This window comes from Cuculus canorus, chromosome 25 (genome assembly GCF_017976375.1).
Source record: "Cuculus canorus isolate bCucCan1 chromosome 25, bCucCan1.pri, whole genome shotgun sequence".
Lineage (NCBI taxonomy): Eukaryota > Metazoa > Chordata > Aves > Cuculiformes > Cuculidae > Cuculus > Cuculus canorus.
In genome coordinates this window covers 7,016,403-7,028,952 of record NC_071425.1, presented here as the reverse complement: position 1 = coordinate 7,028,952, position 12,550 = coordinate 7,016,403, and the positions used below count along the sequence as shown (strand labels likewise).

General features: G+C 46.7%; 1 protein-coding gene across 6 annotated transcripts in view; it reads right to left on the bottom strand.

Annotated features, from left to right (window-relative positions):
* The window catches only part of GPATCH8 (G-patch domain containing 8), a 68,170-nt gene that overhangs the window by 10,380 nt on the left and 45,240 nt on the right, over positions 1 to 12,550 (bottom strand). For 5 of the 6 annotated variants that reach the window (XM_054088067.1, XM_054088069.1, XM_054088072.1 and 2 more), the window contains 2 exons: positions 7,186 to 7,329; positions 4,762 to 4,798 (listed from right to left, as the gene is read on the bottom strand). In XM_054088067.1, the coding sequence (XP_053944042.1) occupies positions 4,762 to 4,798; positions 7,186 to 7,329 (181 nt within the window). The remainder of the gene's footprint in view (positions 1 to 4,761; positions 4,799 to 7,185; positions 7,330 to 12,550) is intronic. The other variant, XM_009567286.2, reaches the window with a different exon arrangement.

The window sequence follows — 12,550 nt, the reverse complement described above, 5'->3', positions numbered from 1 at the left end:
TTCTCCTCTCCAGGCTGAACAACACCAACTCTCGCACAGCCTGTTCTCGTATGGAAGGTGCTCCAGCCCTCGGATCATCTCTGTGGCCTCCTCTGGACTCAATCCAACAGATCCATGTCCTTCCTGTGCCGAATACCCTATCAGAGAAGCCCTTACTTTGTTAGTTGTTCCAAGCGTTTAAGTGATTCCAGTAACTGAGCCACACAAAGAACAGCAGAGAATCAGGAGCTAAACTACACCCGCGCACCCCAAAACCTAACACGGATGAAGCATTTAAAAGCCTGAAGTACAATTCCACAGTCTAAAAGGAGTTGATGGAAGCAACGAGATGCTTTTCAGCATGCTCCAGGTCTCAGCCTTCCCAGAAAGCCATTAGAACTAAATCGATATTTAAGCTAGGCTTACACTACAGAAATTTCCATCTAATCCTTCAGCAAACGTTCATTATTCTAATGCCCCAAAAGCTCTAAATTACTTTTTGGACCACACCATATGTGTGGGTGTTCCAAGGCTGCACGGCCACGTGAGGCGAGCCCCAAGGCTGCTCCTTCTCACAGCTCCAAGAACATTAAACAAGAATTCCACATTGCCACTTCATTATCCTCAGGGAGCTTCGCCCCACCAAGTAAGGAAAGGAGCCCTGGAACCCATCTTCCTGGGGTGACACCAGCCTTTTGAAGCCTTCCCACAGTGCTCAGCAAGACTGTAATAGGCTGGGGGACACCAACCTGGATGAAATCAACCATAGCTTCATGCCGCTACAGGATTTAAAAACTAGGAAGCATTTTATCTTGCTAGGCAATGCGTTTGCTGAGGAAATGGAATGCTTTTCTAGGAAGCAACACATTTACAAACTACAGGATGAAGCCAAGAAACGTTATTCTCATGATTTATGACTTCAGCTGTAAGGAGGGTCTTGTCAAGAAGCCCAGTGACCAACAGACAGGGACACAAATTACAGGCACGAAAGTGAAGTCTGCCCGAATTTCTGCATGCTAGAAGCGGTTCTTCCCTATCTCAATCCTTCCTTCAGCTTGATATTGCTATTTATTAATAGCTGCCACCCACCTCAGCTTTGCAAAGAATAGTATTTTATTTCTAAGAACTATATTTCACTGGAAGTGCAAATTGAGCTCTTAAAGAACAGGCTTCCTATGAAATCCGCAGTTACGTCAGGACTCCAGCACAAAGAGCTACAGCAATGGATTATCTCCCGATCGCTGCAGAGCTCGGGAGGGGCCAAATCGGCACACGATGCCCCTACCTTACCATTCTCTGCAAATCAGCTTAAAGAAGCTGCACTCCTGCGTTATTTAAAAGCTATAAAGTCCATCACAGCAATGTGACAGTAGTTAAATAAAAGGGGAACGATTAGGATTCAGAAACTGCCATAACAGGAAAAAAAAAAAATCAGCACGCTGTGGCAATCACGCGTGAGATTTAGCTGGTGAATCGGTATGGAGGCACGGCCTCCCCAGTACCGAGGTGGAGGGCATCGCTTTTCAGATCCACAGCCAGGAGTAAATAGATTTTCTCAATTTACATGGACAAACCCAGGCAATTTTGCAGACAGAGGCCTGTTCTTTGCCTGAAACTGCAGAGCAGAAGGAGATCATGTTATTCCCACAATAAAAAAGGCACTTCAGTACCCTGCTTTATCAGACCTGAGGCTCTGAGACTTGCACAACAAGCCTTATAGTCAGGAGAGAGGGATGGACTAGATCCGCGCACAGGGAGATCTCTGCGCTGGCAGGAAGCAGCTCACATGACAGCACAATCCCAGTGGAGCTACTCCTCCCCTGCCATTGTTCTCAAGTCTCTCTGCCAATCCCTATTAAATAAAATAATAATGTACTTCTCATTACATGCCAGCAGATTTCTGCGTTCCTGAACTTTTGACATACGCTTGGTCCTCTGCCACAAAAGCTTCTGGGAGCGAAGTACACCATTAGCTAAATATGCACTCAAAGGATGGCAACTTTTATTATTTGATAGAAGAGAGAACACAAGCCCTGCTTTTTTTTTTTGGGAATCAACATTCTTTGCTCATAAATAAGGGGAAAAGAGCAGAGGGGAAATGGCACAAATTGCAGTTTTATTTCATCTTAATTTCACTCCAACTCCTCATTTTCAATGTAGAAAAACACACCACATGTTAATGCAACATGGATAACCCAGTGCTACAGGAGTGCTGGCCCTCGGGGCAGCTTGCGCTGCTCCTCATGACCCTCTCCTTGCACCCTGAGCTTATTTATTGAACACTGTCTACATACCAGTGCTCTTCCCTAAACGCATTTGCCTTCCGGAAACAAGCAGCTGAACTGAGTTAAGAAAAAAATACCATGTTTTTTTGAGGGTAAAGCTTTTCCAGAGTAAAAAGGCCCCCAGGTAATACTGAGTACCTTGGCGATTCTCCCTTCACCTTCTGTATCCAACCTGTGCTTGATGATACAAATTTTGGGAAAGCACAAGCCCAGATGGCTCCGAACTGGAGAGTTCAGGGTTGGGACTTGGAGCACTCATCAATCCCAGCAGTGACTGCGAGGTTAATTTTGTTGTGCTTTAACAGATCCCTCGCCTCGGCATTAACAACACAGAGCCAGTTAAGTCAGGCGTGAAGACAAGTGTAGATGTATAGTTGCAGATCTTAGCTCCATCCTCTTTCCCAAAGAGCTTCTCTGTGGAAATCTATTCCCTTTGTCCTTTTATAGAATCATAGAATAATTTGGGCCGGAAGTGACTTAAAAATCATCCAGTTCCATCCCCCTGCCATGTGCAGGGACACCTTCCACTGGCTCAGGCTGCCCCAAGGCCCCATCCCACCTGGCCTTGAACGCCTCCAGGGATGGAGCAGCCACACCTTCCCTGGGCAACCTGGGCCAGGGCCTCATCACTTGCACAGTGAAGAAATTCCTTGTTATGTCTAGTCTAAATTTGCCCCTTTCCAGTTTATGAAGGGAATCGATCCAGAATTAACCATCTACACCTCCAAAACACCATTTGGCAAAAAGATAAAAGGAAAGCTACATAAAGAACTGTTTCAGTATAGCTTGGTGTTCCCACAGTTCACCTGGCAAAAGTGCCCCCAGGAACAGGTTTGGATTCACATGCGGTTCAGAAGGTGAATGTTTTTATTGTTGGGTCAGTGACTCGGAGAAGAGCTCAGCCCCTCAGGGCACGCTAGCAGGGAAGGTGGTCTTGGATGAAGTAGAAAAAATATCCAAAGCTGACTGTAAATGCTGCATTATGTACAGATAAGACAATTCCAACTGTAACTGGAATTTCTGCAAGCTGCTTTAAGTGACGGGAATACAGATTAGGTTTGTTTGACTATAAAAATACAAAGCAGGTACAACCCCAAATAAGGCGATGCACGTTCACCTTCATGCAAATCTAATGGGAAGAAGTCTACCTTGATGTCAAAACTCAAAACCAAACTCAGGGCACACTTGGATACATTCCCACTAAGTCCCAAGCATCCTAGGACTGTGGACATGAAGCACATGGACGTCACACATACGATATCTGCAAGAAAGCAGCAGAGAACTACAGAGGGTCCATCTTCATCACCCAAGTTCCTTTCTGGCTGCATGAGGTTGCTTTCTACATTTGCATTCTTTTGCATTTGCCTGCTAATTAATTATTTCATTATGACTCTGTTGACAGTCATGACTGACATCAGAGGTGGGAGCCCTTCACAGCTTCCAGCCCTTCTAATTGCCAAGCTCAAGATCCTACAGCTACAAAACCCCATAAAAGACACCAGGAGCTTTCCAGGGTACACAGAGTTACGACATCTTCGGTTGCAGCCTTTTTCAGCTACTCATTGAAGAATCTGTAAAGGAACTGGGTTTATTCTTCCTCTTGCAGGGCCATCTGTGTGAACTCAAGTTGCTTTTAGTCCCCCAGCTTCCCCTGAGAGAGACCGAAAGGGTCACTGTTCTCTAACACATCTGTACTTCTCATTTCAAGTATCGACCTAATTAAAACAGTCTAGACACCAACACTGCACACTTCCAACAAAGCATTTAAAATGCAACGGTTGAAATGGGACAATGGTTTCTGATAATAAATCATAGAATCATGGAATGGTTTGGGTTGGAAGGGACCTCAAAGCCTATCCGATTCCACTCCCTGCCATGGGCAGGGACACCTCCCACCGGATCTGGTTGCTCCAAGCCCCATCCAACCTGTCCTGGAACACCTTCAGGGATGTGACAGCCACCACTGCTCTGGGCAACCTGGGCCAGGGCCTCCCCACCCGCACAGGAAAACATTTCTTCCCAAGGTCTCATCCCAAACTCCCCTCTTTCAGACGAAAACTGTTCCCCCTCGTCCTATCCTTGCACTCCTTGATCAAGAGCCCCTCTCCAGCTTTCCTAGAGCCCCTTTCAGTACTAGAAACTTCTCTAAGGTCTCCCCAGAGCCTTCTCTTCTCCAGGCTGAACAACCCCAGCTCTCTCAGCCTGTCCTCATACAGGAGGTGCTCTAGCACTCGGATCATCTCCATGGCCTCCTCCAGACTCACTCCAACAGCTCCACATCCTTCCTGTGCTGGGGACTCCAGAACTCAATTGAAATGAAGAGAAATACTAGAAATGCTGCCTTTTGGATAGGAACTTGGTGCTGAGTCACCTCGGACATTCCCAAATGCTGTATGAAACCAGCAGAGTCAGGAAATAACAATAAAACCTCCCCTTTAATTGTTTGGTGTTAAGTCAGTGGGTCTAATATGTATCCGGTAGGGATCAATACACTTACCTATCATCCCTGTTTCGCAATAATCCTGAGTTCCTTCCTGGAATACAAGACAGTGGCTTTGTAACTTGGGAGCAGAAAGGGATCTGCGGGTGGAACATCTATTTACAGGGACAGCCTAATGCTTGCTGAGCCGCAGAAGGAATAAGCAAACACTTCAATGTCGTGGGGATATGTAACTAAAAATACTTAAAAAGCAAAACTGATCCAGTGGAAATCTGTTCAGAAAGCTACAAAAAGGGCAAAACCAAAGCACTGTTGCCTCCAGAATTACCGCTGAGAAGAAAAAATGTTGCAGATTATATACACCAAGTCAGTTCACTCTAATTATCTAGGATACCTTAATGCTACATCTTCCCAAAGAAGCTGCTGATTAGCTTAGTTAAGGAAACTTGTTTTCCTCAAAATAATTTGTGTCAGCCCTCACACTGCCTTGCCTTCTTGTCCAAGGAGGCATAACGTGAAACATCAATGTGCAACTTACTATGAAAAGCATGGCTTTCTTTCAAACTACCCTCTAATGTAGAAGAGGTTGTTCGAAATGACCCTGTCCTGACAGGTAACAAACAGCACAAGTGAGATAGTGTTCCTTATGCAAATCTCCCTTCTTTAATTCTGGGCAGTTTCAAGTTCCTTCACTGAACACTGACCGAACGGGGTGACACACATTGCAGAACGACGCAAAGCTGGACAAGCAATTTTTTCCCTAAGCAAAGCATGATTGCTTCTTTGTTTAATCCCCTCGTAACCAGAAATTAATGCTGGGTGACGTAGCTGGAGTCTGAACACACATTTTCTCCAGAGCCTGTCTGAAGTTGCTGCAATGGATGCAAATGATCCAAGAACAGCAGGCCCTTTAAAAACCAGCAGCAGCACCAAGCAACCTCCAAATCCTTCCTACTGATGAGGAGATCATGCTACCCTGTGCCCCCAAGACATTTGTCACTCTTTCTACACCCCTACTCATGACTTCTTTTATAGCAAGGAGGGGTGGTCGCTTTCCACATCTCTAGATGCTAGGAAGTCTCTTGGCCTTGCCCACTTCATGCCAATCCCCCTGGCAATCACCCAAGGGTTTGAAACAGAAGTTGACATAACCGTATCACACCACCACGCTGTAAGAACGTGACACAAACCGTCCCTTCCACCTCCTGGACAGATGTGTGTAACTGCACTCGGGTTTCATCCAAGCTGATAGAAAACTCCGGCTGAAGCACACCGCTATCGGCTATCCCGACTGTGCCACTAGCTCACTCAAAGCAGCCTAGTTTCCCAAGACAACGAATGAATTTCTGCTCTTAATTCCATCAAATCACAACTCATCGCAATATACAAACAGAAACTGCCCTGCTGTGAGATTTCCTGTCAACTCCCTTAGTGAGTTTACTTTGAGCTGTCATATCCCATATTTTCACACAATCCAATGCCACATTCTTGGTTTTAAGCTGTGGCTTCACTGCTGTTTTGCAAGATTATAAAAATCACAGAATGGTTTGGGCTGGAAGGGAGTGTTACAAGCCATCCAGTGCATCCCCCCTACCATCAGCAGGGTCATCTTCAACCAAAGCAGGTTGTCCGACCTGGCCTAGAACGTTTCCGGGGATGGGGCAAACACCACCTCTTGGGGCAGCCTGTACCAGATCTTGTACTCCACAGCACACCCCCCAGAATTTATCAGCACTTTAATGATGTATTGTTAGAATTTATGACTAGAAATATAAAAGATCCTCCTTTTATGACTAGAAATATAAAAAATCTTCCTTGGACCAATTTCATCTCTAGATGAGCACAGCACTGCTACCTGCTGCACGTTTACATCTCATGTAGCAGCTTCAAACAGATCAGGCTAACACGAGTTTATATTATTTACTGTGCAGTTTATACTATTTACTGCGTAGTATGTGCTACAGCACATCTCTACCTTGGGACCAAAGCCATTCCACACCAATCCTGAATCCTCCTTCTCCTGAGGGTGACAGAACTTGGAAAGCACTCCTTTCTTATGATTCCTTTGACACAGCCCTTTACTTCCTAGTCTGTTTTCAGCAACTTGAGAGAACACAGACTAAAGCATTAAAATGCACACACGTGGCACATCACCAGACTGCAAAGCTGCGCTGCGTTAAAAGCTGATGCAGAGCAGGAGCCATCCACATCCATCTGTACTCTTCCCAGTTTAGCAGCCGCCCATTCCTGCCTGTGGGTCATTCCAAACTGGGCTCCTTGATGCCAACAGCGAGTTGGGGATTTTGTTTGCTGTTTTGGGTTTTTTTTAAACGCATGGTGGGAATAACAACCTTAACCAGTGACATAAAACACTATCCCTGGGTCTATAAGGAAAACAGAGACACTGGGTAAATCCAAAGTATTAACCACAAACAAGACCGCTGCGATGAACGTAAAACCTGTGCTATCAACATCGTTTACCTGCTTGTGAGCGTGATCGTAGGAGTTGATGTGGTTGTCAAACTCTTGATGCTTCTGGTACTGCTTGTCACAGAGTTCACAGTAGAAGTTGGCTCGGAGGTCTTCCAAAGCCTTGGCGATCGCCTTCTCCTTATCAACATAATCCTACAAAATTCACAAAGAAATGCTTCTGTTAAACTTTGTCAAACACGTTGGAAGAGGATCGATTGGTCCTTCAAGGAAAAACAGTTCTTAAGAAAGCCTGAGCATACAGCGACAACTACATTCATTAAGCTGACCAGTCCTCGCAAACTGAAAGCTATGAAGGGTAACTTTGCAACACTAACAACCCAGTCTTGACTTGGTTTCCTAACAGTGAAGAAAACTGGGTCATCAGCACAGGAATTGGTAAAAGGAGGATGATTAAAAATGGCCTTCCTGCTGTCAGCAAGAGGAGAGCCCACTGGGTTGTCAGACATAAAAAGAGAGGTTCGAAGCCTTAAGCTCACATAAAAAAACGGAGAGGTGCCTGCTCAAACCGAGGAAGATCCCTGCTTTTGAAAAAGAATCTTAGAACTTGGTAAGCTGATGCTTCCTCCATTGTGAGTACTAACAGATCTGCTCGATGCACGTTCAGTCAGGAGGAGCCCAGAGCACAGCTCGGAGCACGCAGTGCAGGAACCACTCAGCCCAGCTCCCTTCAGTGCAATCCTTGAGGCAGTGAAGCCTTCCCAGGAGCAATGATGCCCATGAAGCCGAGCTCTGGTCCGGGGATCACCCTGGGAGTGGGCACAGGCAGCTGAATTTCACAGAAGAGGGGAGGGATATCACCGGAGGGGCTGCAGGCAGTATTGTCTTATATAATTCAACATTCGTGTAGCAGCAAAACAAAGGTGAGGTATCTAAACTGGCAGCATCCACATCCTCCTCTCTGCTGCTGTACAGAAAAGCAGCAGCTTTTGGCTTGGCAGAGCCACACAGCTCAGGGACTCCGTTGGAATCCCAATCCCTAGGCAGCCACGAGGGCTGAAGTCCCAGTGCCCAGAAGCAGGCCCGTGCAGCTGCGCGAGCCCTGGTTCCCAGCACAACCGTGGCTGACAGACCTGGGGGCTCAGCGACGCACCTGATGCTGAGACACAGCAACCCCAGAGCTCTGCAACTCTCCTCCTCCAGCCAGGTTGGTTCAGTTGCAATTAATAAAACATCAGCATCCTTTACAGGAAAGCCACTTCAACAAGGTGGAAGAGTTACACCGATGCACGCTGTAAAAAAAGTCATGAATGCTGCATCCCAAAGCACGCGGCATCAGCACCACCTGTGTTTATCATGTGCATTTCAACTGGAATAAAGAGAAATTAAACGAGAAAAAATAGCCTAACATTTGAGAGAAAGTGCTTCAGAGTTTCTGTTTTCATTACTAACTTCTTATAGGAAATCTCCTTTTATCAGCAAGAAGAGCCGGCAAATGTTTATAAAAGTTAAACTACAAAAGCTTTTTTTATTTTTCCTTTTCATGTATGATTTTGGTCAAGGCAAATGGTTTCTCTCTCCCAGTATCGTTTATTTCCAAGTTATCACATCAAAATTAAATGAAAATAATATTGCTGAACATGTTTTCTATAATGCAAAATCCATGGCAAATAATTTCAACAGCAGGAGGAGGAGGCTGAAAAATTCTAAAGCTAAAAGGGTTTTTTTTTTCCAATTCAGAGCACTGTTCACCTCTTAAATAAGAAAATCTATGTCAAGTTTCTGCTTCCAGCTGTCACCAGAGGCCCTTGTTGAGAAGATAAAAATCAACACCACTACGTAGAGGTCTGAGCCTGAAGCAGGTCCCCAGGAAGGCAAGAAAGGCAAACAGAGCAGCATGAGATCCATGGAACAAAGATGTCTAAAGTTCCTGGGGAGCCCTGCACAAGCTTCCTGCACTACGTGGCGGGTGCGTTTCAGAGAGCATCCTGTGGCTAAACAATGAAAACAGAGCCAGCTGAACAATCAGAATCCCTACAGAAAAGGGAACTAAAGAACATTTCTTGCTTGCAGAGTTATCCGGAATCCCTTTGAGGCTCACTGAGTGGCTAATCAGGATGCAGCCACCATTGGCAATTACATAATGGACTCCTGTGGAGCAATGAAGAAGTGACGCTCGCAGAGATTTTTCACAGATTGATACAGAAACACGAGAGCCCAGCGATACAGCAGGCTAATATAAGCATCCGAGCTGGAGGAGGCTGCTGCTGCTCCACAAGCTCTGGAAAAGCTCCATGCTGGACACTGGCAGGAACACAGAACAGCCTTGGGGAGCAACGCACCTTCACCTGCGTTTGAAAAGACAATTGTAAATCCTCAAACCCTCCCCATAAATCTCACTGCAGACCTGAGACAAAAGAGCCTTGCAGGGCACTCATATGAGAGCTCCACCAGCCACTCCGAAACGACGAAATGCTTTAGACTTGACAGCCGCTAGGTCTGAAGATGCCCAGGATTTGTAGCAGAGAGGGATCATAGAATCATAAAATGGTTTGCGTTGAAAGGGATCTTAAAGCTCATCCAGTTCTACTTCCTGCCATGGGTAGGGACACCTCCCACTGGATCCGGTTGCTCCAAGCCCCATCCAACCTGGCCTTGAACACCTCCAGGGATGGGGCAGCCACAGCTTCTCTCAGCAACCTGGGCCAGGGCCTCCCCACCCTCACAGCAAAACATTTCTTCATAAGATCTCATCTCAATCTCCTCTCTTTCACCTGAAAACTGTTCCCCTCGTCCTATCCCTGCACTCCCCAATCAAGAGCCTCTCCGCAGTTTTCCTGGAGCCCTTTCCACACTGGAAGGTGTTCTAAGGTCTTTCTTCTCCAGGCTGAACAACCCCAACTCTCTCAGCCTGTCCTTACAGCAGAGGTGCTTCAGCCCTCAGATCATTTCTGTGGCCTCCTCTGGACCTGCTCCAACAGTTCCATCTCCTTCTTATGTTGGGGACTCCAGAACTGGACACAAGACTCCAGGTGGGGGCTCAAAAGAGCAAAGGCAGAGAATCCCCTCCCTCGCTCTGCTGGCCACGCTTCTTTGCATGCAGCTCAGGACATGGTTGGCCTTCTGGACTGTGAGTGCATGTTGCTGGCTCATGTCAAGCTTCTCATCAATCAGCACCTCAAGAACTTATCCGCAGGGCTGCTCTCAACCATGTCATCCCTCAGCCTGTATTGAAACCGTGGACTGCCCCGACCCAGGAGTAGGACATTGCAGTTGTCATTGTTGAAGTTCATGAAAGATCCAGGCTCTTGGCCATGTGCTGCCCCAGCCCAGCCAACATCATAGTCCACTCTTTCCTCTGCAGTGTGTGAGCAGCGTGCCGCCCCACAGAGCAACCACAACAAAAGAAGAACCATCTTCAAGGAGAGCGTGCACCTGGATGTAGAGGAACTGTTCAGCACCAGCTGCATGACCCCATTCAAGAGCTCAGTTGTATTTTCAGGTGTGCCAAAAAGAGATCACTAACTGCCTCCACCTCCATACTAATAATTATCTTTAAAAGCAATTATCATAGAACCCCTTGGTTGGAAAAGACCTTTAAGATCATCAAGTCCAACCATACCTGTCCACTAGTAGTGGACACCGTCCCTGAGCACCTCACCTACCCATCTTTTAAACGCCTCCATGGATGGAGAATTCACCACCTCCCCAGGCAATCTCTGCCAGTGCCTGAGAACCCTCTCCATGAAAAAAAATATTTCCTAATATCCAATCTAAACCTGCCTTAGTGCAACTTGAGGCAATTACACCTTGTCCTATCAGTGGCCATCACCTCGGAGAAGAGACCAACCCCCACTTCACTACAACCTCCTTTCAGGCAGTTGTAGAGAGGAATGAGGCCTCCCCTCAGTCTCCTTTACTCCAGACTAAACAACCCAACTCCCTCAGCCTCTCCTCACAATGCTTGGGCTATGAACCCTTCCCCAGTTTCGTTCCCCTCTCTGGATGTGCTCCAGCCACTAAATGTCCTTCTTGGAGTGAGGGGCCCAAAACTGAACCCAGGATTGGTGAGGTGCGACCTCATCAGCGCTGAGCACAGGGAGACGATCCCTGCCCTGCTCCTGTTGGCCACCCCATGGCTGATCCAAACCAGGATGCTGATGGCCTTCTTGGCCACCTGGGCCACTGCTGGCTCATGCTCCATCCAACCAGCCACTACCAACACCCTCCAGGTCCTTCTCTTTCTCTGCCAGGCAGCTTTCCAACTGCTTTTCCCAAGCCTGGAGCTGTACGGCGTTGTTGTGTCTCAAGTGCAGGACCTCGCACTTGCCCTTGGTTGAACCCCATCCCATTGGCCTCAGCCATCGATCCAGCTCAGCTAGATCCTCTGTAACTGCAGTGACTTTTACTTTTAATTGCACAAATATGCCAGCAGTTCACTTACCAAGAAAGTCAAGGCTCTCAACTTAAGGTGAAGAGAAAACCAGAGAGGAGCTTATCATTTTTTGTAGCTTAACGAGCTGCCTGCAGCATTAACTGTGAACCAGTGAAATGGAATTTTAGATTTGCCATGGTTATGCTTAATTTTAATGGAATTGAAACTACTTCTCCATTATTCCTCAAAGAATTAGAATTTGTGCAAAACTGGCTCCTTATTCTAATGTTTAGAGCTGCTCTGCAACCCCGGCACTTCTCAAATCTCAGGACAACTAACCAAGCAGGCTCGCCTACGACGTGATGTACTTTGCAGGCTGGTAAGAGTGGATTAAAGGAGAAGCAAAGAGCTCGTCTCCACAGAGAACTCCGTTACAGCTAATCCACGTAGGCTCCAATGTATCAAGTTCAATGCCAACACAATGGCCCATTTTTAACATTAACAGGCTCTGGCTTACAAACATCCCCCCTTGTTTTGTAAGCCCTGTGGAAACAGAAAATATAGTTTTTGTTATCTTGCCTGAGAAATTCTTCCAAGGAAATATGGCCCATGGATTTCTCAAACCTGGAACCGTGTTCCACCTTTACAAAGAACGCAGAGTTTATGCAACAGTATCACTACGAACTACTCTACTCCACTTCCCGTTGCCTGGAGGTGTTCAAGGCCAGGTTGGACAGAGCTTTGAGGAACTGGATCCAGTGGGAGGTGTCTCTGCCCACGTCAGGGGGGTGGAACTGGATGGGCTTTGAGGTCCCTTCCAACCCAAACCATTCCATGATTCTATCATCTAACGTCTATCTCTGCAGATTCTGCGCTGACAACGTGCAGGGGCACTAGAAAACCATGGCAGCCCTGAGTCTCAGGAAGGAAATGTTCTGCTTACCCTGGGACTTTTCTAGAACAGGAGCAGAGCACGCAGGGAAAGCCCTGCTGCTCTCCTGCAGCTCTTCAGCAGCTGAACAAACACCGAGGTTAATTCCA